This window comes from Oncorhynchus gorbuscha, unplaced genomic scaffold, assembly GCF_021184085.1.
Source record: "Oncorhynchus gorbuscha isolate QuinsamMale2020 ecotype Even-year unplaced genomic scaffold, OgorEven_v1.0 Un_scaffold_797, whole genome shotgun sequence".
Classification (NCBI taxonomy): Eukaryota; Metazoa; Chordata; class Actinopteri; order Salmoniformes; family Salmonidae; genus Oncorhynchus; species Oncorhynchus gorbuscha.
In genome coordinates this window covers 238,526-263,271 of record NW_025745814.1, presented here as the reverse complement: position 1 = coordinate 263,271, position 24,746 = coordinate 238,526, and the positions used below count along the sequence as shown (strand labels likewise).

The 24,746-nt window shown below is 47.1% G+C and overlaps 1 protein-coding gene and 1 pseudogene across 1 annotated transcript in view; one reads left to right on the top strand and one right to left on the bottom strand.

The window, feature by feature from the left end:
- LOC124020275 (wnt inhibitory factor 1-like) overlaps positions 1-5,039 on the bottom strand; it is a 50,454-nt gene extending 45,415 nt beyond the window's left edge. The window contains exons 1-2 of the mRNA XM_046335620.1: positions 4,499-5,039; positions 4,130-4,269 (exon numbers count right to left, since the gene is read on the bottom strand). Of these exons, the coding sequence (XP_046191576.1) occupies positions 4,130-4,269; positions 4,499-4,646 (288 nt within the window). The 5' untranslated portion in view covers positions 4,647-5,039. The remainder of the gene's footprint in view (positions 1-4,129; positions 4,270-4,498) is intronic.
- Positions 5,040-6,788: 1,749 nt separating this feature from the next.
- LOC124020276 overlaps positions 6,789-24,746 on the top strand; it is a 29,991-nt pseudogene continuing 12,033 nt past the window's right edge.

Here is a 24,746-nt window from a genome sequence, read left to right as displayed (position 1 = left end):
CCTACACCTGTTGGTTATTAAGGTCTACCTACACCTGTTGGTTATTAAGGTCTACCTACACCTGTTGGTTATTAAGGTCTACCTACACCTGTTGGTTATTAAGGTCTACCTACACCTGTTGGTTATTAAGGTCTACCTACACCTGTTGGTTATTAAGGTCTACCTACACCTGTTGGTTATTAAGGTCTACCTACACCTGTTGGTTATTAAGGTCTACCTACACCTGTTGGTTATTAAGGTCTACCTACACCTGTTGTATTAGGCGCATGTGACAAATAACATTTGATTTGATTGTGATTTCAGGGTGATCCACAGGTGTCTGGTACGCCAGTGAGTGTCTGGTACGCCAGTGAGTGTCTGGTACGCCAGTGAGTGTCTGGTACGCCAGTGGGTGTCTGGTACGCCAGTGAGTGTCTGGTACGCCAGTGAGTGTCTGGTACGCCAGTGAGTGTCTGGTACGCCAGTGAGTGTCTGGTACGCCAGTGAGTGTCTGGTACGCCAGTGGGTGTCTGGTACGCCAGTGAGTGTCTGGTACGCCAGTGAGTGTCTGGTACGCCAGTGAGTGTCTGGTACGCCAGTGAGTGTCTGGTACGCCAGTGAGTGTCTGGGGGACCAAAACAGTTCCCACCTGGACGTTAGACAACATTCTGAAAGAGTTCATGTTTTACGGAGTTAACAAAAAGTGAGTTTTATTTACTCAAGTGGTATAACACAAACATAATTAAATGTAACATATTTTATATCCAAAATGTATGGATGGATTTGACAGTTTATGGTTGTGACAATGGTGATTTCAATATTGTTTGTTTAAATCTACCAAAAAGTAGAGAACTTTCCAGACTATGAGTGGCTTGTTGCACTACATGTGAAGAGGACATAAACAGGGGTCCTTTATGGTATAGCCGTCCCTGCACATTCCTGATTCATTTAGGCTCCATTCCAGACATTATTATGAGCCGTCCTCCCATCTGCAGCCTCCACTGGATCATATGCTATCTGGGGGGGCCCGGCTTATCTGTGGGGGGGGGGGTTGCTCTTGTAACCCCAAAAAGTATATATATGTACAGTACCAGTCAAAAGTTTGGACACACCTACTCATTCAAGGGTTTTTCTTTCTTTAAAAAAAACTATTTTCTACATTATAGGATAATAGTGAAGACATCTAAACTATGAAATAACACTTATGGAATCATGTCGTAACCAAAAATAGTGTTAAACAAATCAAAATATATTTTATATTCTTCAAAGTAGCCACCCTTTGCCTTGATGACAGCTTTGCACACTCTTGGCACTCTCTCAACCAGCTTCATGAGGTAGTCACCTGGAATTATTTTAATTAACAGGTGTGCCTTCTTAAAAGTTGATTTGTGGAATTTCTTTCCTTCTTAATGCGTTTGAGCCAATCAGTTGTGCTGTGACAAGGTAGAAGATAGCCCTATTTGGTAAAATACCAAGTCCATATTATGGCAAGAATAGCTCAAATAAGCAAAGAGAAACGAAAGTCCATCATTACTTTAAGACATGAAGGTCAGTCAATTAGGAAAATTTCTAAAATGTGTGTAGTCGCAAAAACCAGCAAGCACTACAATGAATCTGGCTCTCATGAGGACCACAGGAAAGGAAGACCCAGAGTTACCTCTGCTGCAGAGGATAAGTTCATTAGAGTTACCAGCCTCAGAAATTGCAGCCAAAATAAATGCTTCACAGAGTTCAAGTAACAGACACATCTCAACATCAACTGTTCAGAGGAGACTGTGTGAATCAGGCCTTTCATGGTCAAATTTCTGCAAAACAAAAACACTACTAAAGGACACCAATAAGAAAAAGAGAGTTGGTTGGGCCAAGAAACACAAGCAATGGACATTAGACCAATCTGTCCTTTGGTCTGATGAGTCCAAATTTCAAATTGTTGGTTCCAACCGCCGTATCTTTGTGAGACGCAGAGTCGATGAACAGATGATCTCTGCATGAGTGGTTCCCACCGTGAAGCATGGAGGAGGAGGTGTGATGGTGTGGGGGTGCTTTGCTGGTGACACTGTCTGATCTATTTAGAATTCAAGGCACACTTAACCAGCAAGGCCATCACAGCATTCTGCAGTGATACTCCATCCCATCTGGTTTGCGCTGGGACTATCATTTGTTTTTCAACAGGACAATGACCCAAAACACACCTCCAGGCTGTGTAAGGGCTTTTTGACCAAGAAGGAGAGTGATGGAGTGCTGCATCAGATGACCTGGCCTCCACAATCACCCGACCTCAACTCAATTGAGATGGTTTGGAATGAGTTGGACAGCATAGTGAAGTACTCAGTATATGTGGGAACTCCTTCAAAACTGTTGGAAAAGCATTCCAGGTGAAGCTGGTTGAGAGAATGCAAAGAGTGCAAAGCTGACATCAAGGCAAAGAGTGGCTACTTTGTAGAATCTAAAATATAACATATATGTTGATTTAAAACCTTTTGGGTTACTTATTTCATAGTTTTGATGTCTTCACTATTATTCTACAATGTAGAAAATAGTAAAAAAATAATAATAAAGAAAAACCCTTGAATGAGTAGGTGTGTCCAAACCTTTTGACTGGTACTGTATATAAATAAATGAATGAATGAATTAATAAATAAATATAGCCTAGGCTCCTTGTGAAGTCTTCATGAAGCTCAATGTCTTTGAACATAAAAGAGGGTACATTTACATCCTCATTACATGATTACCATCAATAGTTTATAACCGTTTTACATTTAAGTCATTTAGCAGACGCTCTTATCCAGAGCGACTTACAAATTGGTGCGTTCCCGGGCTCCCCCAGGAACACCATATCGATACCGTTTTATGTGTGTTATACATAAATGTCAATATTGTCCAGTGGCCTCAACAGTAGGTTACCAGATCACTTATAGGAGAGAGAAGACTTGTTTGAAAGGCTTTTTTGTGTGTTGATAAATAATATAATGTTGCCACTGCACTGACTGTTATTCCCAAAGCTGTTCTCATAACAAAGCTTATGAACAAGGACACCTCATTGCAAAAAAGCGATTCCAAATGGAACCTTCTTCTCCTTCTCAGTTCCAATAAAGAACGCGGGATGGGTCTGGCACGCGTCTGAGAATTTGACCAATGTTTTCAACAGCGCAGATGGACCAGATGTTTTGCACATGTCCTAGATGCGGCCTGGCGGCGCCCCGGCGCTTTGATCCGTGGCGGCAGGTCCACGACACCGACGTGTAAAATACCGCAAGAGATGGGAATTACAATATTTAAAAAAGGAAACTGGTCAGAGAGCTCAAACTAAATCTCTTTTAAAATCAATCATCTACTGCTACCGCGCGCATAGGCTTCTCTTTAAACCTCAAAATTGCGAGGTTGTTTGATCAGAATTGGGCCTTTGATGTAGGGAAAGCGTGAGAAACAATAGTTCAGAAGAAATGTGGACTCGTTTTTGAATGAAGGTTTTAAGTGTGGGGGATAGTCAGTGGCTCTTGTCTAGTTTATTGATCTTTATCGAGACAATCATTTCAAAGACATTCTTCATTTGAAGTTCTTTTTTAAATGCATAATGTGGTTAATCAATGCATACTAAACATTGGCTATTAACCTATCGATTCAAAATAATAAGAAAAACAACCTTTATCATTATTTTCTAAAAACAAAATGAATTGCAGCCTTATCGCCATATAGAATTGCGCACTAGTCACCGCATTGCGCACTAGTCACCGCTTTGCGCACTAGTCACCGCATTGCGCACTAGTCACCGCTTTGCGCCCTAGTCACCGCATTGCGCACTAGTCACCGCATTGCGCACTAGTCACCGCATTGCGCACTAGTCACCGCTTTGTAATAATAATAATAATATAATAATAATAATAGAATTGCGCACTAGTCACCGCATTGCGCACTAGTCACCGCTTTGCGCACTAGTCACCGCATTGCGCACTAGTCACCGCATTGCGCACTAGTCACCGCTTTGCGCACTGGCTACAATTACGCGCATGTTCTCAGATCAATGGCCTTTGACAAAGCCTATCGATGACCACTAAAAGTATTACAATAGATGGAATCAGATACACACATTTTCCTCTTTTCAAATGAAAGTAGGCCTATAGACTAACGTGACCCTATCACCGTCTCCTACCTGTTCAGTAGCTTGCCAGGTGAAGTTGACCTTCTGGATATTGACAGGTATCGCAGGCATCCTCTGCTGGGCCTTTCTGAAGTCCGTTGTGAATGGAGCCATCTTTCCCTCTGACACGATCAAGATGTTCTCCTCGAAACCTGCACAATAACACACACGGACATTTCAACAAGCGCATTTAAAAACACACGCGGAAGCGCATGGGGGTGTCTACAAAGTTGAACTCAGTCCAATATAATAGGGGTCACAGTGTATGTAACTCAACCCTTTAACCTTTAAAGTTAAAGTTATAATACATATTTTCTATTTAATAAGCTAATTCAAGTGACACTGTAACATTGGATTCATTGAAAAATAAACGCTACTTACCAATTAGGATTCTGGCTTGGTTGGCATCAATCCACATGTACAAACTTCCCTGCTGCTCCTGCGCAGCTTTGGACATCAAACCACCCAAAAGTAGAAGAAAGCACGTTTTGATGGGGGACAGAAGAACAGAGGCTGTCTCGGTAGCCATCCTGAGTTGCAAAGCCTCTCAAATCGAACCCTTTTAAATTGTAAATGTATCTCCGTTCGGCTCTCTTCGTAGTTAAATTGGTGTCTGTGTATGCTGGGTTTCCCACTGTACTCAAGTCTGGTATGCCGTGAGTGAGCCTCTTTCATTGACAGTGAGACGCCTGCGCTACGTCGCAAACTACTTGTACACAGCGGGTGCTGTAGGGAGGGTATGTGGCCACACGGTGGCGCAGTGGGACATGGGAAGTAAAGAGTTGGTGGTTAGGCTATGCCTGCCTATTGATTAATGAGATGGGAATGGCGTAACATGTTGACAAACAACTGGCACTATAAATATTTATTTATTGGTCTGAGTAAAGGTCTAATCTTTCCCTGATTTAATTTTTTCACTTTATTTTTACCCACACACCCGTTTTCTGACGAATCCCACCAAAAAAAAAACTACATAACAATCATTATAAATTATAGCCTACAAAATATTCACATGGTGATGAGAATTGCATGATGTAGCTAGCGGACCTATTCTCATAAAACAAAAATGTGTTTGTTGCACTGACTCAATTCAAGCCTCCAAAATAGGAAGAGGAAAAGGGACGGGTGGAGGGACGGTGGGGGCTTCAAGACAAATCATCTCCCTGTGTGGTCTTTGTCTTATAAAGCCCATAAACTCTCCAAGATAAACACTTCAGATTGTGGTATGTCACCTGGTGCCCATATTCTAAAGGATGGTAATACTGAGCTGTTCGAGTGGAAACGGGCGAGAAATGCAGAAATGCCAGACACGTGTTATTGTATTGCATTCCAACAGAGTTTAGTCAATGACAATTGGTGTTATTCATGATTAAATATATCAAATCAATATCACTAGATTACGGAAGAACAAATGCCATAGGCTACACTGAGTATAACATGTTTTTTTCCCCATTATTTTTTATTATATTTTTTCATTAATTAATGACTTCCCTATGAAGGTTACATAAAAAAAAGATATATACATTTTTTTCCATAAAAAAACTCCTACAATAGAATGTTTCAAACCAGTAGACCTATAACCTGTATTAATAATGAACTTCTTATTTGGGAACTTCCAATGAATGTAGACTGCCTTTCCTACAACCCCATTCCACACATAATCACACTCTCATCTGGTCTAAAGGCGACAGTACATGCCTACAGTATGCAAGGTGACAAGACAGTCTCAAACAGCATGTATGCACACATTATATATAGAGTTTTTCTACTGTATTATTGACTGTATGTTTGTTTATTCCATGTGTAACTGTGTTGTTGTTCGTGTCGCACTGCTTTGCTTTATCTTGGCCAGGTCGCAATTGTAAATGAGAACTTGTTCTCAGCTAGCCTACCTGGTTAAATAAAATGTGAAATACAAAAATAAATCAATAAAAAATGTACTAGGCCTTTTACCATATAATAATAATATATGCCATTTAGCAGACGCTTTTATCCAAAGCGACTTACAGTCATGTGTGCATACATTCTACGTATGGGTGGTCCCGGGGATCGAACCCACTACCCTGGCGTTACAAGCGCCCGCCATGCTCTATAGACTATTACAGGAATTATGCGCCGTTGGAGCTCGGGCGCTTAAGTATTTCACTGTACACTGAAACTACATCTGCGACCCCGAGTACGTGACTAAACAAACATCGAATCTACAGTAGCTCGATGCGGAAAATCACCAACCATGTATTTGACTATTGTAAAGTGACTGTTCCACTGGATGTCATAAGGTCATAAGGTGAATGCACCAATTTGTAAGTCGCTCTGGATAAGAGCGTCTGCTAAATGACTTAAATGTAAATGTTGATTGGATCAACGTTTAGCCTCTTCAATACGAGGTAAAACTCCCAAAATCAATATTCACATAAAAACAATATGTTTATAAAACGACGCATTTTTACAACTCTGTCAAGACACTAGATATAACCTACTATTTATACGGGACTGTTCTTATAGCAGGTCATTGAGACGCCTGCCCCCTGCCTGTAGACAGCTGACTGACTCAGGATACGGTTTTATTTAGATTTATTTTTTTTACTATTAGTTCGTCACTTCCGTTCCAGCTTTGAGTTTTTTTTAAAACTATTAGTTCGTCACTTCCGTTCCAGCTTTGAGTTTTTTTTTCTTCCCTTCCTCCGAGTAAAGATGGCGACGGCGCAGCTAACGGACGATGAGCTTTTCTCTGAGTTAAAGAGCTTTGGATTCACTCCAGGCCCGGTCTCCGAGAATACGAGACCGGTTTATTTGAAAAAACTAAAGAAACTACGCGAGGAACAACAACAGAAAGGAGGAACCAGAGCGGGGAAAAACCGAAACAGCGGCACTATCATCAACAACAACAACAACAGCAGTAGCAGTAGTAGCGGTGGTAACGGCAGCTACACGGCGGCGGGAGCTTCGGGATGCGGAGCCAGGCCAGCTAGCCGTGACGTCACGCCCCGGAGCCCCGGTGGTCGACCGGTCCTGAACGAAAAGCGAACCGGTGGAGCTGGGAAGTTCGTATTGGGTTTTAGTTCGGACGAATCGGACGCCGAGGACCCGAGGAAAAAACGAGGAGCGAACCACGGCGGTAGGAGAGACCGAGGTCCCGCGTATCAACAACAACAGATCAGGCCTACAACGGGAACTGCTACCGCCACTCGGAAGAGCCTGGGAGTCGCTGTGAGTACCAGCAGTAACAACTCCTCTCCCGCCGGGCTGCTGGAGGGGAGGAGAAGCGGACCCGGTTCTCTCGGTTGGGAGGACCGGGGAAAATCGAGCCTCGAGGTCTCGCGGGCCGCGGAAGTGAAGGGTTACGACGAAGAGCCCGAAGAAGACGACGATTTTCAAGGGGAGACGGAGAGAGACAGTCGGTCTCTGAACGGGAACAGGGCGTCTTACTCACTGAAGCGCCAGTAGTAAGAAAGTCGGTGATTACTCAGATTCGGAGGAAGAGGAAGAAGGGGGGATAACATCTGGGCAGGACCGTCAACGAGACCGGCGCTTACAGCAACACTACTCCAGACGGAGTCACTCCTCCAAGCCGTCTCCCTACAGAAGTGCCCCGGGGTCAGAGAACGGACAGGAAACGACTGGCGGCATGGCAATCAGGCCAAACGACACGCCTGGCGCTAGTAGGAGTCGACTAGACATGATGGGAGGCCGGGGGGAGGAGGAAGAGGAGGAGGAAGAGGGAAAGAAACGAGGCCCCGGCGAATCGTCCCTGAGCGGGAGCTTGCTGCGACGCCATTGCCCCAGGGGGACCATCTACGTGTCGGCTGTGATGGGGGAGAGCGACCGCGGCAACCCCGGGGAAAGCAGCGGCAACAATTCCCCGTCCTCCGCCTACAACAAAAACCACATCGACAGCGGGGATGGCGCCACCAGCAGCAGCAGCCGATTCAGCATCGGCCTGAGACCGCGTTTCTCCAACTACAACAGTCTATCCGCTACTTACCGACCCAACCATTCAAATCATAGCGGTCCCAACCATGCCTACAGCCAGTCGAGTCTCAAGCAGAAGCACACGGTACCGGAGGATGAGCTGCTCCAGCAATTCAAGCGGGAGGAGGTGGGGTCGTCCACCGGTGGTTGGGGGTTCAGTGCCCACTACCTGTCCATGTTCCTGCTCATGGCCGCCTGCCTGTTCTTCCTCCTGCTCGGCCTCATGTATCTCCGGATGAGGGGGTCTGGAGCCTCTGAGGTCGATGTTGTCGGTGAGTATCCAGCCTAGTAAACTGTAACTTCCTAAACATAAGCTAGCTAGTAGTGTTTTGTCTCTCAATCCATCATTCTGTGGTTAGGTTTACTGTTCAATTGTAGCATTTATTTAAAGCTTCAGTTTGCTTCCAAATTGCAGTATAATATCAATATTTAAAACTGATTGATAACCAGCCCAGGTATTTTGACTGACTGTCTAGATACTGCTGTATACATAGGATTATTAGTGACTGGCTGTCTAGATACTGCTTTATACATAGGATTATTAGTGACTGGCTGTCTAGATACTGCTTTATACATAGGATTATTAGTGACTAACTGTCTAGATACTGCTTTATACATAGGATTATTAGTGACTAACTGTCTAGATACTGCTTTATACATAGGATTATTAGTGCCTGACTGTCTAGATACTGCTTTATACATAGGATTATTAGTGACTAACTGTCTAGATACTGCTTTATACATAGGATTATTAGTGACTAACTGTCTAGATACTGCTTTATACATAGGATTATTAGTGACTGGCTGTCTAGATACTGCTTTATACATAGGATTATTAGTGACTGGCTGTCTAGATACTGCTTTATACATAGGATTATTAGTGACTGGCTGTCTAGATACTGCTTTATACATAGGATTATTAGTGACTGTCTAGATACTGCTTTATACATAGGGTTATTAGTTAACTGTCTAGATACTGCTTTATACATAGGGTTATTAGTGACTAACTGTCTAGATACTGCTTTATACATAGGATTATTAGTGCCTGACTGTCTAGATACTGCTTTATACATAGGATTATTAGTGACTAACTGTCTAGATACTTTATACATAGGATTATTAGTGACTGGCTGTCTAGATACTGCTTTATACATAGGGTTATTAGTGACTGGCTGTCTAGATACTGCTTTATACATAGGATTATTAGTGACTGGCTGTCTAGATACTGCTTTATACATAGGATTATTAGTGACTAACTGTCTAGATACTGCTTTATACATAGGATTATTAGTGACTGGCTGTCTAGATACTGCTTTATACATAGGATTATTAGTGACTGGCTGTCTAGATACTGCTTTATACATAGGATTATTAGTGACTAACTGTCTAGATACTGCTTTATACATAGGGTTATTAGTGACTAACTGTCTAGATACTGCTTTATACATAGGATTATTAGTGCCTGACTGTCTAGATACTGCTTTATACATAGGATTATTAGTGACTAACTGTCTAGATACTGCTTTATACATAGGATTATTAGTGACTAACTGTCTAGATACTGCTTTATACATAGGATTATTAGTGACTGGCTGTCTAGATACTGCTTTATACATAGGATTATTAGTGACTGGCTGTCTAGTGCTTTATACATAGGATTATTAGTGACTGGCTGTCTAGATACTGCTTTATACATAGGATTATTAGTGACTAACTGTCTAGATACTGCTTTATACATAGGATTATTAGTGACTGGCTGTCTAGATACTGCTTTATACATAGGATTATTAGTGACTAACTGTCTAGATACTGCTTTATACATAGGATTATTAGTGACTAACTGTCTAGATACTGCTTTATACATAGGATTATTAGTGACTGGCTGTCTAGATACTGCTTTATACATAGGATTATTAGTGACTGGCTGTCTAGATACTGCTTTATACATAGGATTATTAGTGACTGGCTGTCTAGATACTGCTTTATACATAGGATTATTAGTGACTGTCTAGATACTGCTTTATACATAGGGTTATTAGTGACTAACTGTCTAGATACTGCTTTATACATAGGGTTATTAGTGACTAACTGTCTAGATACTGCTTTATACATAGGATTATTAGTGCCTGACTGTCTAGATACTGCTTTATACATAGGATTATTAGTGACTAACTGTCTAGATACTGCTTTATACATAGGATTATTAGTGACTGGCTGTCTAGATACTGCTTTATACATAGGGTTATTAGTGACTGGCTGTCTAGATACTGCTTTATACATAGGATTATTAGTGACTGGCTGTCTAGATACTGCTTTATACATAGGATTATTAGTGACTAACTGTCTAGATACTGCTTTATACATAGGATTATTAGTGACTGGCTGTCTAGATACTGCTTTATACATAGGATTATTAGTGACTGGCTGTCTAGATACTGCTTTATACATAGGATTATTAGTGACTAACTGTCTAGATACTGCTTTATACATAGGGTTATTAGTGACTAACTGCCTAGATACTGCTTTATACATAGGGTTATTAGTGACTAACTGTCTAGATACTGCTTTATACATAGGATTATTAGTGACTAACTGCCTAGATACTGCTTTATACATAGGATTATTAGTGACTGGATGTCTAGATACTGCTTTATACATAGGATTATTAGTGACTAACTGTCTAGATACTGCTTTATACATAGGATTATTAGTGACTAACTGTCTAGATACTGCTTTATACATAGGATTATTAGTGACTAACTGCCTAGATACTGCTTTATACATAGGGTTATTAGTGACTAACTGTCTAGATACTGCTTTATACATAGGATTATTAGTGACTGACTGTCTAGATACTGCTTTATACATAGGATTATTAGTGACTGGCTGTCTAGATACTGCTTTATACATAGGATTATTAGTGACTGGCTGTCTAGATACTGCTTTATACATAGGATTATTAGTGACTGGCTGTCTAGATACTGCTTTATACATAGGATTATTAGTGACTAACTGTCTAGATACTGCTTTATACATAGGATTATTAGTGACTGGCTGTCTAGATACTGCTTTATACATAGGATTATTAGTGCCTGGCTGTCTAGATACTGCTTTATACATAGGATTATTAGTGACTGGCTGTCTAGATACTGCTTTATACATAGGATTATTAGTGCCTGGCTGTCTAGATACTGCTTTATACATAGGATTATTAGTGACTAACTGCCTAGATACTGCTTTATACGTCGGATGGCCAGACTTTTTTTTGCCTTGTGGACATTGTAATGTGAAAACAATCTAACTGAAGTTTTTAATTGCTACACACATATTTTGAAATTGATACATTTTTTAAATTCAGCGAGGAAACAATAAGAAGATATACACTCCAGAAATGAATTCCCATAGATAACACTACACAGTACATTATGTTTTTTTTAAATTTTTATTCTGCACAGAGTCACTCGTTGTCTTACATCAAAATCAGTTATTTGACTCTTAGCAGAAAATCGCTGCAGGGAACCTAAACGTTTAGGCCTAAAAAAAAACAATGATTTCACAGGACTCATTTGGTATGTAAAGAAGTACTGCGGGCCTAGCAGTTGTTGTGTCATCGCCCCCCCCTTAGCCATTCACACCTTCAGAGACAGGAAGTCCTACATCATCATTCTACATAGAGGGACACTTCTTCTTTATGGAGGGCACAGCAGACATTTTAGCACGTCAGCATAGACAGCTACCTCCATCTGTTGGCTTCCGTAGCGAACTATCGGCCCACTGTCGGGTCGGCCCACTGTCGGGTCGGCCCACTGTCGGGTCGGCCCACTGTCGGGTCGGCCCACTGTCGGGTCGGCCCACTGTCGGCCCACTGTCGGCCCACTGTCGGCCCACTGTCGGCCCACTGTCGGGTCGGCCCACTGTCGGCCCACTGTCGGGTCGGCCCACTGTCGGCCCATTCAACCCCACTGTGTGTGTTTCAGAGTATGCTCATAGAAATGACTCGATTAAAGCCTTTTTAATACACATACTGTAGTATTTACAGTGAGCTATTCAACCTATAGACCTAAGCAAATGACTGGCATTAGCCAAACCAGCTTGTAAGATGCCCTATGCCTGTCTGGACACTGCAGCTACACTCTTATGCAACCTCACAACTACACCAGTGAGTGCTGTCCTAGCCACAAAACACATGAAATATTCAATGATCCCATTCAGCAGCATTTTACAGTGCAGTTAGTTTCTCAGTACATATATATATGTACCCCCAACCATTGTGTATTTTAGACAAATTTGTGCCTACAGGTTTTCATTCATTATAATTAAACCTTTCACTACCAGCTCTCTGTATAGAGGGGAGGGGAGACTGGGGCTGGCCGGTGGGGGCGGGAGACTGGGGCGGGGCGGGGAGACTGGGGCAGGCCGGGGGCGGGGAGACTGGGGCGGGAGACTGGGGCAGGCCGGGGGGTGGGGAGACTGGGGCAGGCCGGGAGACTGGGGCAGGCCGGGGGCGGGGAGACTGGGGCAGGCCGGGGGCGGGGAGACTGGGGCAGGCCGGGGGCGGGGAGACTGGGGCAGGCCGGGGGGAGGGGAGACTGGGGCAGGCAGGGGGAGGGGAGACTGGGGCAGGCAGGGGGAGGGGAGACTGGGGCAGGCCGGGGGGGGCTGGTTCGAATCCCCAAGCCAACTAGGTGTAAAAATCTGTCGGTGCCCTTGAGCAAGTCACTTAACCCTAATTGCTCTTGTAAGTCTCTCTGGATAAGAGAATCAGTTAAATGACTCCCTACTGTAAGTCTCTCTGGATAAGAGAATCAGTTAAATGACTCTCTACTGTAAGTCTCTCTGTATAAGAGCGTCTGCTAAATGACTCCCTACTGTAAGTCTCTCTGGATAAGAGAAGCAGTTAAATTACTCTCTACTGTAAGTCTCTCTGTATAAGAGCGTCTGCTAAATGACTCCCTACTGTAAGTCTCTCTGGATAAGAGAATCAGCTAAATGACACCCTACTGTAAGTCTCTCTGGATAAGAGCGTCTGTTAAATGACTCAAATGTTTGTAAAATGTACATTTGAGATGCAGATGGGGAGCAGAGCAGGAAGTACAGAGAGACCAGTGATTTCCCCTGTCTAGGACACACACACCCCAACAACACTTACTGCTCTGTTAGTAGGTGCAGCAGGCGGTAGACACTAGCTAGGTTCCTCCAGCTCCCTGTTGGATTAGACACTAGCTAGGTTCCTCCAGCTCCCTCTGTCCCTGTCGGATTAGACACTAGCTAGGTTCCTCCAGCTCCTGTCCCTGTTGGATTAGACACTAGCTAGGTTCCTCCAGCTCCCTCTGTCCCTGTTGGATGAGACACTAGCTAGGTTCCTCCAGCTCCCTCTGTCCCTGTCGGATTAGACACTAGCTAGGTTCCTCCAGCTCCTGTCCCTGTTGGATTAGACACTAGCTAGGTTCCTCCAGCTCCTGTCCCTGTTGGATTAGACACTAGCTAGGTTCCTCCAGCTCCTGTTCCTGTTGGATTAGACACTAGCTAGGTTCCTCCAGCTCCCTCTGTCCCTGTCGGATTAGACACTAGCTAGGTTCCTCCAGCTCCCTGTTGGATTAGACACTAGCTAGGTTCCTCCAGCTCCCTCTGTCCCTGTCGGATTAGACACTAGCTAGGTTCCTCCAGCTCCCTCTGTCCCTGTTGGATGAGACACTAGCTAGGTTCCTCCAGCTCCCTCTGTCCCTGTCGGATGAGACACTAGCTAGGTTCCTCCAGCTCCCTCTGTCCCTGTCGGATGAGACACTAGCTAGGTTCCTCCAGCTCCCTCTGTCCCTGTCGGATGAGACACTAGCTAGGTTCCTCCAGCTCCCTCTGTCCCTGTCGGATGAGACACTAGCTAGGTTCCTCCAGCTCCCTCTGTCCCTGTCGGATTAGACACTAGCTAGGCTGATAACTAGAAGCTCTTCACTTCAGCAGACCGAGTCAGGCTGCTGCTGGTAGTCGGCTGATGACTGTATTGTAAATCATGCAAATCATCCACAGAGTGAAGGGCACTGCCCAGCAAATATATATAAAACAATGCACATTGCGAAATGGTGTTTGAACTGCAGACGCCCAGAGCTCTCAGTTGACCCCATTTGGAATTAAATTGGTCGAACTCATGCATGAATCATATGAATTTGGTCTGAGTCATGTAGGGCCCTGTTCTCCAAGTAGTGCACTACGTAGGGAATAGAGGGCCGTTATGGACAGACCCCATTGGCTACCGTCTGTAGCGTTGTTAATGTGTTAATCGTAGACTGTGTTAATGTAACACCCGCTACTTTAATCAATGATACGTGTGTGTGTGTGTGTGTGTGTGTGTGTGTGTGTGTGTGTGTGTGTGTGTGTGTGTGTGTGTGTGTGTGTGTGTGTGTGTGTGTGTGTGTGTGTGTGTGTGTGTGTGTGTGTGTGTGTGTGTGTGTGTGTGTGTGTGTGTGTGTGTGTGTGTGTGTACAATGCTCACACTCACTAGTTCACCACAGCCCTGCTAATGTTGGTCTGCATCCAGCCTCGTGTTCAGACAGTGACTCACGTGTGACACAACAGTCTGCTCCCCCCTCAACCCTCACTGTGATGTCTGCTCTTCTCTCTCTCCTCAACCCTCACTGTGATGTCTGCTCTTCTCTCTCTCCTCAACCCTCACTGTGATGTCTGCTCTTCTCTCTGTCCTCAACCCTCACTGTGATGTCTGCTCTTCTCTCTGTCCTCAACCCTCACTGTGATGTCTGCTCTTCTCTCTCTCTCTCTCTCTCTCTCTCTCTCTCTCTCTCTCTCTCTCTCTCCTCAACCCTCACTGTGATGTCTGCTCTCCTCTCTCTCCTCAACCCTCACTGTGATGTCTGCTCTTCTCTCTCTCTCCTCAACCCTCACTGTGATGTCTGCTCTTCTCTCTCTCTCCTCAACCCTCACTGTGATGTCTGCTCTTCTCTCTCTCCTCAACCCTCACTGTGATGTCTGCTCTTCTCTCTCTCCTCAACCCTCACTGTGATGTCTGCTCTTCTCTCTGTCCTCAACCCTCACTGTGATGTCTGCTCTTCTCTCTGTCCTCAACCCTCACTGTGATGTCTGCTCTTCTCTCTCTCCTCAACCCTCACTGTGATGTCTGCTCTCTCCTCAACCCTCACTGTGATGTCTGCTCTTCTCTCTCCTCGACCCTCACTGTGATGTCTGCTCTTCTCTCTCTCCTCAACCCTCACTCTTTATGTTTTATTTAACCTTAATTTAACTAGGCAAGCCAGTTAAGAACAAATTCTTATTTACAATGACGGCCTACGCCAGGTTAACGACGCCAGGTTATGAAAGACCATATTTCTGTGATGTATTCATTTACTGTCTGTCATTATTGTCCCCTGTGTTTCAAATGTTGGATGAAAGGGGCGTGGTTTGATGAAGGGGGCGTGGTTGGATGAAAGGGGCGTGGTTGGATGATAATGTCTGTATTTTTGTTCTTTCCTCAGTTAAGAACCACCCGTTTGGCAGCGAGTTTGACAGTTCTTATGTAAGTATATTTTCTTATAATTTTGGCCCTAGTCTAAAGGCCGAGTTTGTGTCGCAGTCTAGCAATCAGGGCCGAACATGAACATCTGCAGACCGCCCACTGCATTCTGGGCCCTTACAAAACGGTGCACTTCACGGTCCCCCCCTCCCACTTCACGGTCCCCCCCTCCCACTTCACGGTCCCCCTCCCACTTCACGGTCCCCCTCCCACTTCACGGTCTCCCACTTCACGGTCCCCCTCCCACTTCACGGTCCCCCCATCCCACTACACGGTCCCCCATCCCACTACACGGTCCCCCCCATCCCACTACACGGTCCCCCCACTCCCCACTACACGGTCCCTCCCACTCCCCACTACACGGTCCCCCCACTCCCCACTACACGGTCCCCCCACTCCCCACTACACGGTCCCCCCACTCCCCACTACACAGTCCCCCTCACTCCCCACTACACGGTCCCCCTCACTCCCCACTACACGGTCCCCCTCACTCCCCACTACACGGTCCCCCCATCCCACTACACGGTCCCCCCATCCCACTACACGGTCCCCCTCACTCCCCACTACACGGTCCCCCCATCCCACTACACGGTCCCCCTCCCACTACACGGTCCCCCCCCCTCCCACTACACGGTCCCCCCTCTCCCACTACACGGTCTCCCACTACACGGTCCCCCCTCTCCCACTACACTGTCCCCCCTCCCACTTCACGGTCCCCCCTCCCACTTCACGGTCTCCCACTTCACGGTCTCCCACTTCACGGTCCCCCCACTCCCCACTACACGGTTCTTGTCTGTTTTTACATTTTTGTTTTGTTCACAAGCTTAGATTGAGTTTCAAGAGTTTCTGCTCGTCAGACTCTCTGTCTCCCTGGCAACAAACATAACACGAGGTTACCGCGGTAACCTCCCACCCTTTAAAAAGGGGCAGGTTACATCATATTTTAGTAAAGTCACAAAATATTTCATGAAATTAAGCCCGTCTGATTAGTAATATATATTTAATGAACTTTAAAGCTTACCTGGGTTTTTTTTTTTTTGTAGTAATTTTGGCAGAAAATCTGAGTGGCTGGTAGATTATATTTATTAATCTACCTGCCACAGAGACTGGTTGACCAAAACGTTTGTTTGAGGCCCGACTAGCAAATACAGTGATATTGTTTATTTGTATTTAATTTAACAGTTTTATTTAACTAGACAAGTCAGTTAAGTATTTATAATGACGGCCTACCAAAAGATAACAGGCCCTCCTACGAGGGGCAGGGATTGTATTGTAACATAAAGGACTGAAAGATATATAGATTATATATAGTCATCTACATGAAACAATATATTTTATTCTGCCACACATGAGCATTTACCTGGAGAACATTTAGTTATCTGTGGTACATCTAAATGAATAAATAGATGTTTTAGCTCTACATGTTGTAATGACAGATGTCTGTTATACCGAAACTAAAATATTGACTTGATGTTTTCTGGATTTCAGGACAAGACGGAGAAGGACACCATTCTGAAACTCCTCCTCAACCTTCACGACCACCTGGCTCATATTGCTGGTACGTTTTAAGAACTTTTCGGTAGCTAGAAGAGGACTGGCCTCCTCTCAGAGCCTGGTTCCTCTCTAGGTTTATAATCTCTCAGAGCCTGGTTCTCTCAGAGCCTGGTTCCTCTCTAGGTTTATAATCTCCACCTGGTACAGCCAGAAGAGGACTGGCCACCCCTCATAGCCTGGTTCCTCTCTAGGTCTCTTCCTAGGTTCTGGCCTTTCTAGGAGTTTTTCCTAGCCACCGTGCTTCTACACCTGCATTGTCTGTCTCCGCCCACCTGTCTGCCTGTCTGTCTCCGCCCGCCTGTCTGCCTGTCTGTCTCCTCCCGCCCGCCTGTCTGCCTGTCTGTCTCCTCCCGCCCGCCCGCCTGTCTGTCTCCTCCTGTCTGCCTGTCTGTCTCCGCCCGCCTGTCTGCCTGTCTGTCTCCGCCCCCTGTCTGTCTGCCTGTCTGCCTGTCTGTCTCCGCCCGCCCGCCTGTCTGTCTCCGCCCGCCGTCTGTCTGTCTCCGCCCGCCTGTCTGTCTCCGCCCGCCTGTCTGCCTGTCTGTCTCCGCCCGCCTGTCTGCCTGTCTGTCTCCGCCCGCCTGTCTGCCTGTCTGTCTCCGCCCACTGTCTGTCTCCGCCCGCCTGTCTGTCTCCGCCTGTCACCTGTCTGTCTCCGCCCTGCCTGTCTGTCTGTCTCCGCCCGCCTGTCTGCCTCTCCGTCTCCGCCTGCCTGTCTGTCTCCGCCCGCCTGTCTGTCTGTCTGTCTCCGCCCGCCGTCTGTCTGTCTCCGCCCACCTGTCTCTGTCTGTCCTCCGTCTCCGCCCGCCTGTCTGTCTCCGCCCACCGTCCGCCCGCCTGTCTGTCTCCGCCCGCCTGCCTGTCTGTCTCTGCCTGTCTGTCTCCCCCCGTCTGCCTGTCTGTCTCCGCCCCCCGTCTGTCTGTCTCCGCCCCCTGTCTGTCTGTCTGTCTCCGCCCGCCTGTCTGCCTGTCTCCGCCCCCTGTCTGTCTGTCTCCGCCCCCCGTCTGTCTGTCTCCTGTCCCCCGTCTGTCTGTCTCCGCCCCTGTCTGTCTGTCTCCGCCCCCTGCCTGTCTGTCTCCGCCCCCCGTCTGTCTGTCTCCGTCTGTCTCCCCCGCCTGTCTGTCTCCGCCCGCCTGTCCGTCTGTCTGTCTCCGCCCGCCTGTCTCTGTCTGTCTCCGCCCACCGCCTGTCTGTCTCCGCCCCCTGTCTCCTGTCTGTCTCCGCCCCCTGCCCCGTCTGTCTGTCTCCGCCCCCGTCTGTCTGTCTCCGCCCCCGTCTGTCTGTCTCCGCCCCGTCTGTCTGTCTCCGCCCCCCGTCTGTCTCCTCCCGCCCGCCTGTGCCCCCCCTGTCTGTCTCCGCCCCGTCTGTCTCCTCCACCCCCCGTCTGTCTGTCTCCGTCTCCGTCTGTCTGTCGTCTGTCTCTGTCTCCGCCCCCCGTCTGTCTGTCCGTCTGTCTGTCTCCGCCCCGTCTGTCTGTCTGTCGCCCCGTCTGTCTGTCTCCGCCCCGTCTGTCTGTCTCCGCCCCCCGTCTGTCTGTCTCCGCCCCCGTCTGTCTGTCTCCGCCCCCCGTCTGTCTGTCTCTGTCTGTCTCCGCCCCCGTCTCTCTGTCTCCTCCCCCATCTGTCTGTCTCCGCCCTTCTTATAATAAGTGGTTTATCTGCAGCTCACGTTAATGTTGTCCCCATCAGGCCAACATGACTGTACCGCCCCCGGAGCAGCAGCAGGCCAACAGGAGCCTGTCTCTGAAGGAAGCCTCTGACTATCTCCTGCAGCAGAATGAACAGTACCGTTTCTGGGTTCTCCTCGCTCTGGAGTGGATCATACGGACAGGGGAGGACGTTGGCATACGGTAACCATGGTTTCTCTTCTAAGAAATCAAATCAAATCAAATTTGTCACATACACATGGTTAGCAGATGTTAATGCGAGTGTAGTGAAATGCTTGTGCTTCTAGTTCCGACAATGCAGTAATAACCAACGAGTAATCTAACTAACAATTCCAAAACTACTGTCTTATACACAGTGTAAGGGGATAAAGAATATGTACATAAAGATATATGAATGAGTGATGGTACAGAGCAGCATACAGTAGATGGTATCGAGTACAGTATATACATATGAGGTGAGTAATGTAAACAAAGTGGCATAGTTAAAGTGGCTAGTGATACATGTATTACATAAGGATGATATAGAGTACAGTATATACGTATGCATATGAGATGAATAATGTAGGGTATGTAAACATTATATTAGGTAGCATTGTTTAAAGTGGCTAGTGATATATTTTACATCATTTCCCATCAATTCCCATTATTTAAGTGGCTGGATTTGAGTCAGTGTCAGTGTGTTGGCAGCAGCCACTCAATGTTAGTGGTGGCTGTTTAACAGTCTGATGGCCTTGAGATAGAAGCTGTTTTTCAGTCTCTCGGTCCCAGCTTTGATGCACCTGTACTGACCTCGCCTTCTGGATGATAGCGGGGTGAACAGGCAGTGGGTCGGGTGGTTGATGTCCTTTGATGATCTTTATGGCCTTCCTGTAACATCGGGTGGTGTAGGTGTCCTGGAGGGCAGGTAGTTTGCCCCGGTGATGCGTTGTGCAGACCTCACTTACCCTCTGGAGAGCCTTACGGTTGAGGGCAGTTGGAGTAATACAGCCCACCAGGATGCTCTCGATTGTGCATCTGTAGAAGTTTGTGAGTGCTTTTGGTGACAAGCCAAATTTCTTCAGCCTCCTGAGGTTGAAGAGGTGCTGCTGCTCCTTCTTCACGATGCTGTCAGTGTGAGTGGACCAATTCAGTTTGTCTGTGATGTGTATACCGAGGAACTTAACTTACTACCCTCTCCACTACTGTTCCATCGATGTGGATAGGGGGGTGTTCCCTCTGCTGTTTCCTGAAGTCCACAATCATCTCCTTAGTTTTGTTGACGTTGAGTGTGAGGTTATTTTCCTGACACCACACTCCGAGGGCCCTCACCTCCTCCCTGTAGGCCGTCTCGTCGTTGTTGGTAATCAAGCCTACCACTGTTGTGTTGTCCGCAAACTTGATGATTGAGTTGGAGGCGTGGGTGGCCACGCAGTCGTGGGTGAACAGGGAGTACAGGAGAGGGCTCAGAACGCACCCTTGTGGGGCCCCAGTGTTGAGGATCAGCGGGGTGGAGATGTTGTTGCCTACCCTCACCACCTGGGGGCGGCCCGTCAGGAAGTCCAGTACCCAGTTGCACAGAGCGGGGTTGAGACCCAGGTTCTCGAGCTTGATGGCGAGCTTGGAGGGTACTATGGTGTTGAATGCCGAGCTGTAGTCGATGAACAGCATTCTCACATCGGTATTCCTCTTGTCCAGATGGGTTAGGGCAGTGTGCAGTGTGGTTGAGATTGCATCGTCTGTGGACCTATTTGGGCGGTAAGCAAATTGGAGTGGGTCTAGGGTGTCAGGTAGGGTGGAGGTGATATGGTCCTTGACTAGTCTCTCAAAGCACTTCATGATGACGGAAGTGAGTGCTACGGGCGGTAGTCGTTTAGCTCAGTTACCTTAGCTTTCTTGGGAACAGGAACAATGGTGGCCCTCTTGAAGCATGTGGGAACAGCAGACTGGTATAGGGATTGATTGAATATGTCCGTAAACACACCGGCCAGCTGGTCTGCGCATGCTCTGAGGGCGCGGCTGGGGATGCCGTCTGGGCCTGCAGCCTGCGAGGGTTAACACGTTTAAATGTCTTACTCACCTCGGCTGCAGTGAAGGAGAGTCCGCATGTTTTCGTTGCAGGCCGTGTCAGTGGCACTGTATTGTCCTCAAAATGGAGTCGTTGTCAGCTTTTCCGAAAGGAGGGCGGGGCAGGGCCTTATATGTGTCGCGGAAGTTAGAGTAACAATGATCCAAGGTTTTTCCACCCCTGGTTGCGCAATCGATATGCTGATAAAATTTAGGGAGTCTTGTTTTCAGATTAGCCTTGTTAAAATCCCCAGCTACAATGAATGCAGCCTCCGGATAAATGGATTCCAGTTTGCAAAGAGTCAAATAAAGTTCGTTCAGAGCCATCGATGTGTCTGCTTGGGGGGGAATATATACGGCTGTGATTATAATCGAAGAGAATTCTCTTGGTAGATAATGCGGTCGACATTTGATTGTGAGGAATTCTAAATCAGGTGAACAGAAGGATTTGAGTTCCTGTATGTTTCTTTGATCACAACACGTCTCGTTAGTCATGAGGCATACGCCCCCGCCACTCTTCTTACCAGAAAGATGTTTGTTTCTGTCGGCGCGATGCGGGGAGAAATCCGCTGGCTGCACCGCCTCCGATAGCGTCTCTCCAGTGAGCCATGTTTCCGTGAAGCAAAGAACATTACAGTCTCTGATGTCCCTCTGGAATGCTACCCTTGCTCGGATTTCATCAACCTTGTTGTCAAGAGACTGGATACTGGCGAAGAATGCTAGGGAGTGGTGCACGATGTGCCCGTCTCCGGAGTCTGACCAGAAGACCGCTTCGTTTCCCTCTTTTACGGAGTCGTTTTTTTGGGTCGCCGCATGGGATCCATTCCGTCGTCCTGGTTGAAAGGCAGAACACAGGATCCGCGTCGCGAAAATCATATTCTTGGTCGTACTGATGGTGAGTTGATCAAAAAACTGCATAAGAAACCTAAGATGACCTGGGGTACTAATGTAAGAAATAACATGTAAAAAAAAAAAAAAAAAATGCGTAGTTTCCTAGAACGCGCGAGGCGGCCATCTCTGTCGGCGCCGGAAGTTGTAAGATTCTCTGAAGAGGAGAGCATATCGGGACGTGGGCATTAGGACAGGGGAGGACGTTGGCATACGGTAACCATGGTTTCCCTTCTAAGATTCTCTGAAGAGGAGAGCATATCGGGTCGTGGTCATTAGGACAGGGGAGGACGTTGGCATACGGTAACCATGGTTTCTCTTCTAAGATTCTCTGAAGAGGAGAGCATATCGGGTCGTGGTCAATAGGACAGGGGAGGACGTTGGCATACGGTAACCATGGTTTCTCTTATAAGATTCTCTGAAGAGGAGAGCATATCGGGTCGTGGTCATTAGGACAGGGGAAAACAGAAACAGGCATTTCATATCAGACCATGGTTTCTCATTTAAGAGTCTCTGATTGGAGAGGTATCGGGATTGGGTGGTCATTAGTTTGGGGGGACTGTTTGGGTGGTCCCTGGCATTGGGTGGTAACCTGATTGGTTTCTCTTCTGATTGGGTGATTCTCTGATTGGGAGGCATGATTGGGTGGTGGTCATTAGGACACTGATTGGGTGGAAAACAGAAACAGGCATTTCATATCGGACAGGTGGTCCCTCTCTGATTGGGTGGTCCCTCTCTGATTGGGTGGTCCCTCTCTGATTGGGTGGTCCCTCTCTGATTGGGTGGTCCCTCTCTGATTGGGTGGTCCCTCTCTGATTGGGTGGTCCCTCTCTGATTGGGTGGTCCCTCCCTGTTTGGGTGGTCCCTCTCTGTTTGTCTGTGTTCTTGTGTTTGGTGCCTAACCCTGTTATCAACCCCTATGATGTATTCTCATACTAATGGAACATCCCTCTCCCCCCCCTCTCCTATCTCCCTCCTCTCTCTCTCTCCCTCCTCCCCCCTTCCTTTCGCTCCCCTCCTCTCTTCTCTCCCCCCTCCTTCTCTCCCTCCTCTCTCCCTCCTCTCTCCCTCCTCTCTTCTCTCTCCCTCCTCTCTTCTCTCTCCCTCCTCTCTTCTCTCTCCCTCCTCTCTTCTCTCTCCCTCCTCTCTTCTCTCTCCCTCCTCTCTTCTCTCTCCCTCTTCTCTTCTCTCTCCCTCCTCCTCCTCTCTTCTCTCTCCCTCCTCCCCTCTCTTCTCTCTCCCTCCTCCCCCTCACTCCTTCTCTCCCTCCTCTCTTCCCTCCCCCTTCTCTCTCTCCCTCCCCCTTCTCTCTCTCCTCCACCTCCTTCTCTCTCTCCCTCCCTCCTCTCTTCTCTTCCCCTTCTCCCCCTCCTCTCTTCTCTCTCCCTCTTCCCCTCACTCCTTCTCTCCCTCACTCCTTCTCTCCCTCTCCTCCTCCCAGGCTGATCGGGGATAACCCAGAGGAGGCAGTAGCGGACGTGAGTGAGGTGACTCGTCTGGAGTCGACCCACCCCAAGATGTCCTTCTCCTGTCGCTTCAGAAGAGCCTTTTTTACAGTCATCCACAGGGTGCTGCTCATCCTAACAGGTTAGACATGTCTCCTCCTCTTTACAGTCATCCACAGGGTGCTGCTCATCCTAACAGGTTAGACATGTCTCCTCCTCTTTACAGTCATCCACAGGGTGCTGCTCATCCTAACAGGTTAGACATGTCTCCTCTCCTCTTTACAGTCATCCACAGGGTGCTGCTCATCCTAACAGGTTAGACATGTCTCCTCTTTACAGTCATCCACAGGGTGCTGCTCATCCTAACAGGTCTCCTCCTCTTTACAGTCATCCACAGGGTGCTGCTCATCCTAACAGGTTAGACATGTCTCCTCCTCTTTACAGTCATCCACAGGGTGCTGCTCATCCTAACAGGTTAGACATGTCTCCTCCTCTTTACAGTCATCCACAGGGTGCTGCTCATCCTAACAGGTTAGACATGTCTCCTCCTCTTTACAGTCATCCACAGGGTGCTGCTCATCCTAACAGGTTAGACATGTCTCCTCCTCTTTACAGTCATCCACAGGGTGCTGCTCATCCTAACAGGTCTCCTCCTCTTTACAGTCATCCACAGGGTGCTGCTCATCCTAACAGGTTAGACATGTCTCCTCCTCTTTACAGTCATCCACAGGGTGCTGCTCATCCTAACAGGTTAGACATGTCTCCTCCTCTTTACAGTCATCCACAGGGTGCTGCTCATCCTAACAGGTTAGACATGTCTCCTCCTCTTTACAGTCATCTACAGGGTGCTGCTCATCCTAACAGGTTAGACATGTCTCCTCCTCTTTACAGTCATCCACAGGGTGCTGCTCATCCTAACAGGTTAGACATGTCTCCTCCTCTTTACAGTCATCCACAGGGTGCTGCTCATCCTAACAGGTCTCCTCCTCTTTACAGTCATCCACAGGGTGCTGCTCATCCTAACAGGTTAGACATGTCTCCTCTCCTCTTTACAGTCATCCACAGGGTGCTGCTCATCCTAACAGGTTAGACATGTCTCCTCTCCTCTTTACAGTCATCCACAGGGTGCTGCTCATCCTAACAGGTCTCCTCCTCTTTACAGTCATCCACAGGGTGCTGCTCATCCTAACAGGTTAGACATGTCTCCTCCTCTTTACAGTCATCCACAGGGTGCTGCTCATCCTAACAGGTTAGACATGTCTCCTCCTCTTTACAGTCATCCACAGGGTGCTGCTCATCCTAACAGGTTAGACATGTCTCCTCCTCTTTACAGTCATCCACAGGGTGCTGCTCATCCTAACAGGTTAGACATGTCTCCTCTCCTCTTTACAGTCATCCACAGGGTGCTGCTCATCCTAACAGGTTAGACATGTCTCCTCTCCTCTTTACAGTCATCCACAGGGTGCTGCTCATCCTAACAGGGTAGACATGTCTCCTCCTCTTTACAGTCATCCACAGGGTGCTGCTCATCCTAACAGGGTAGA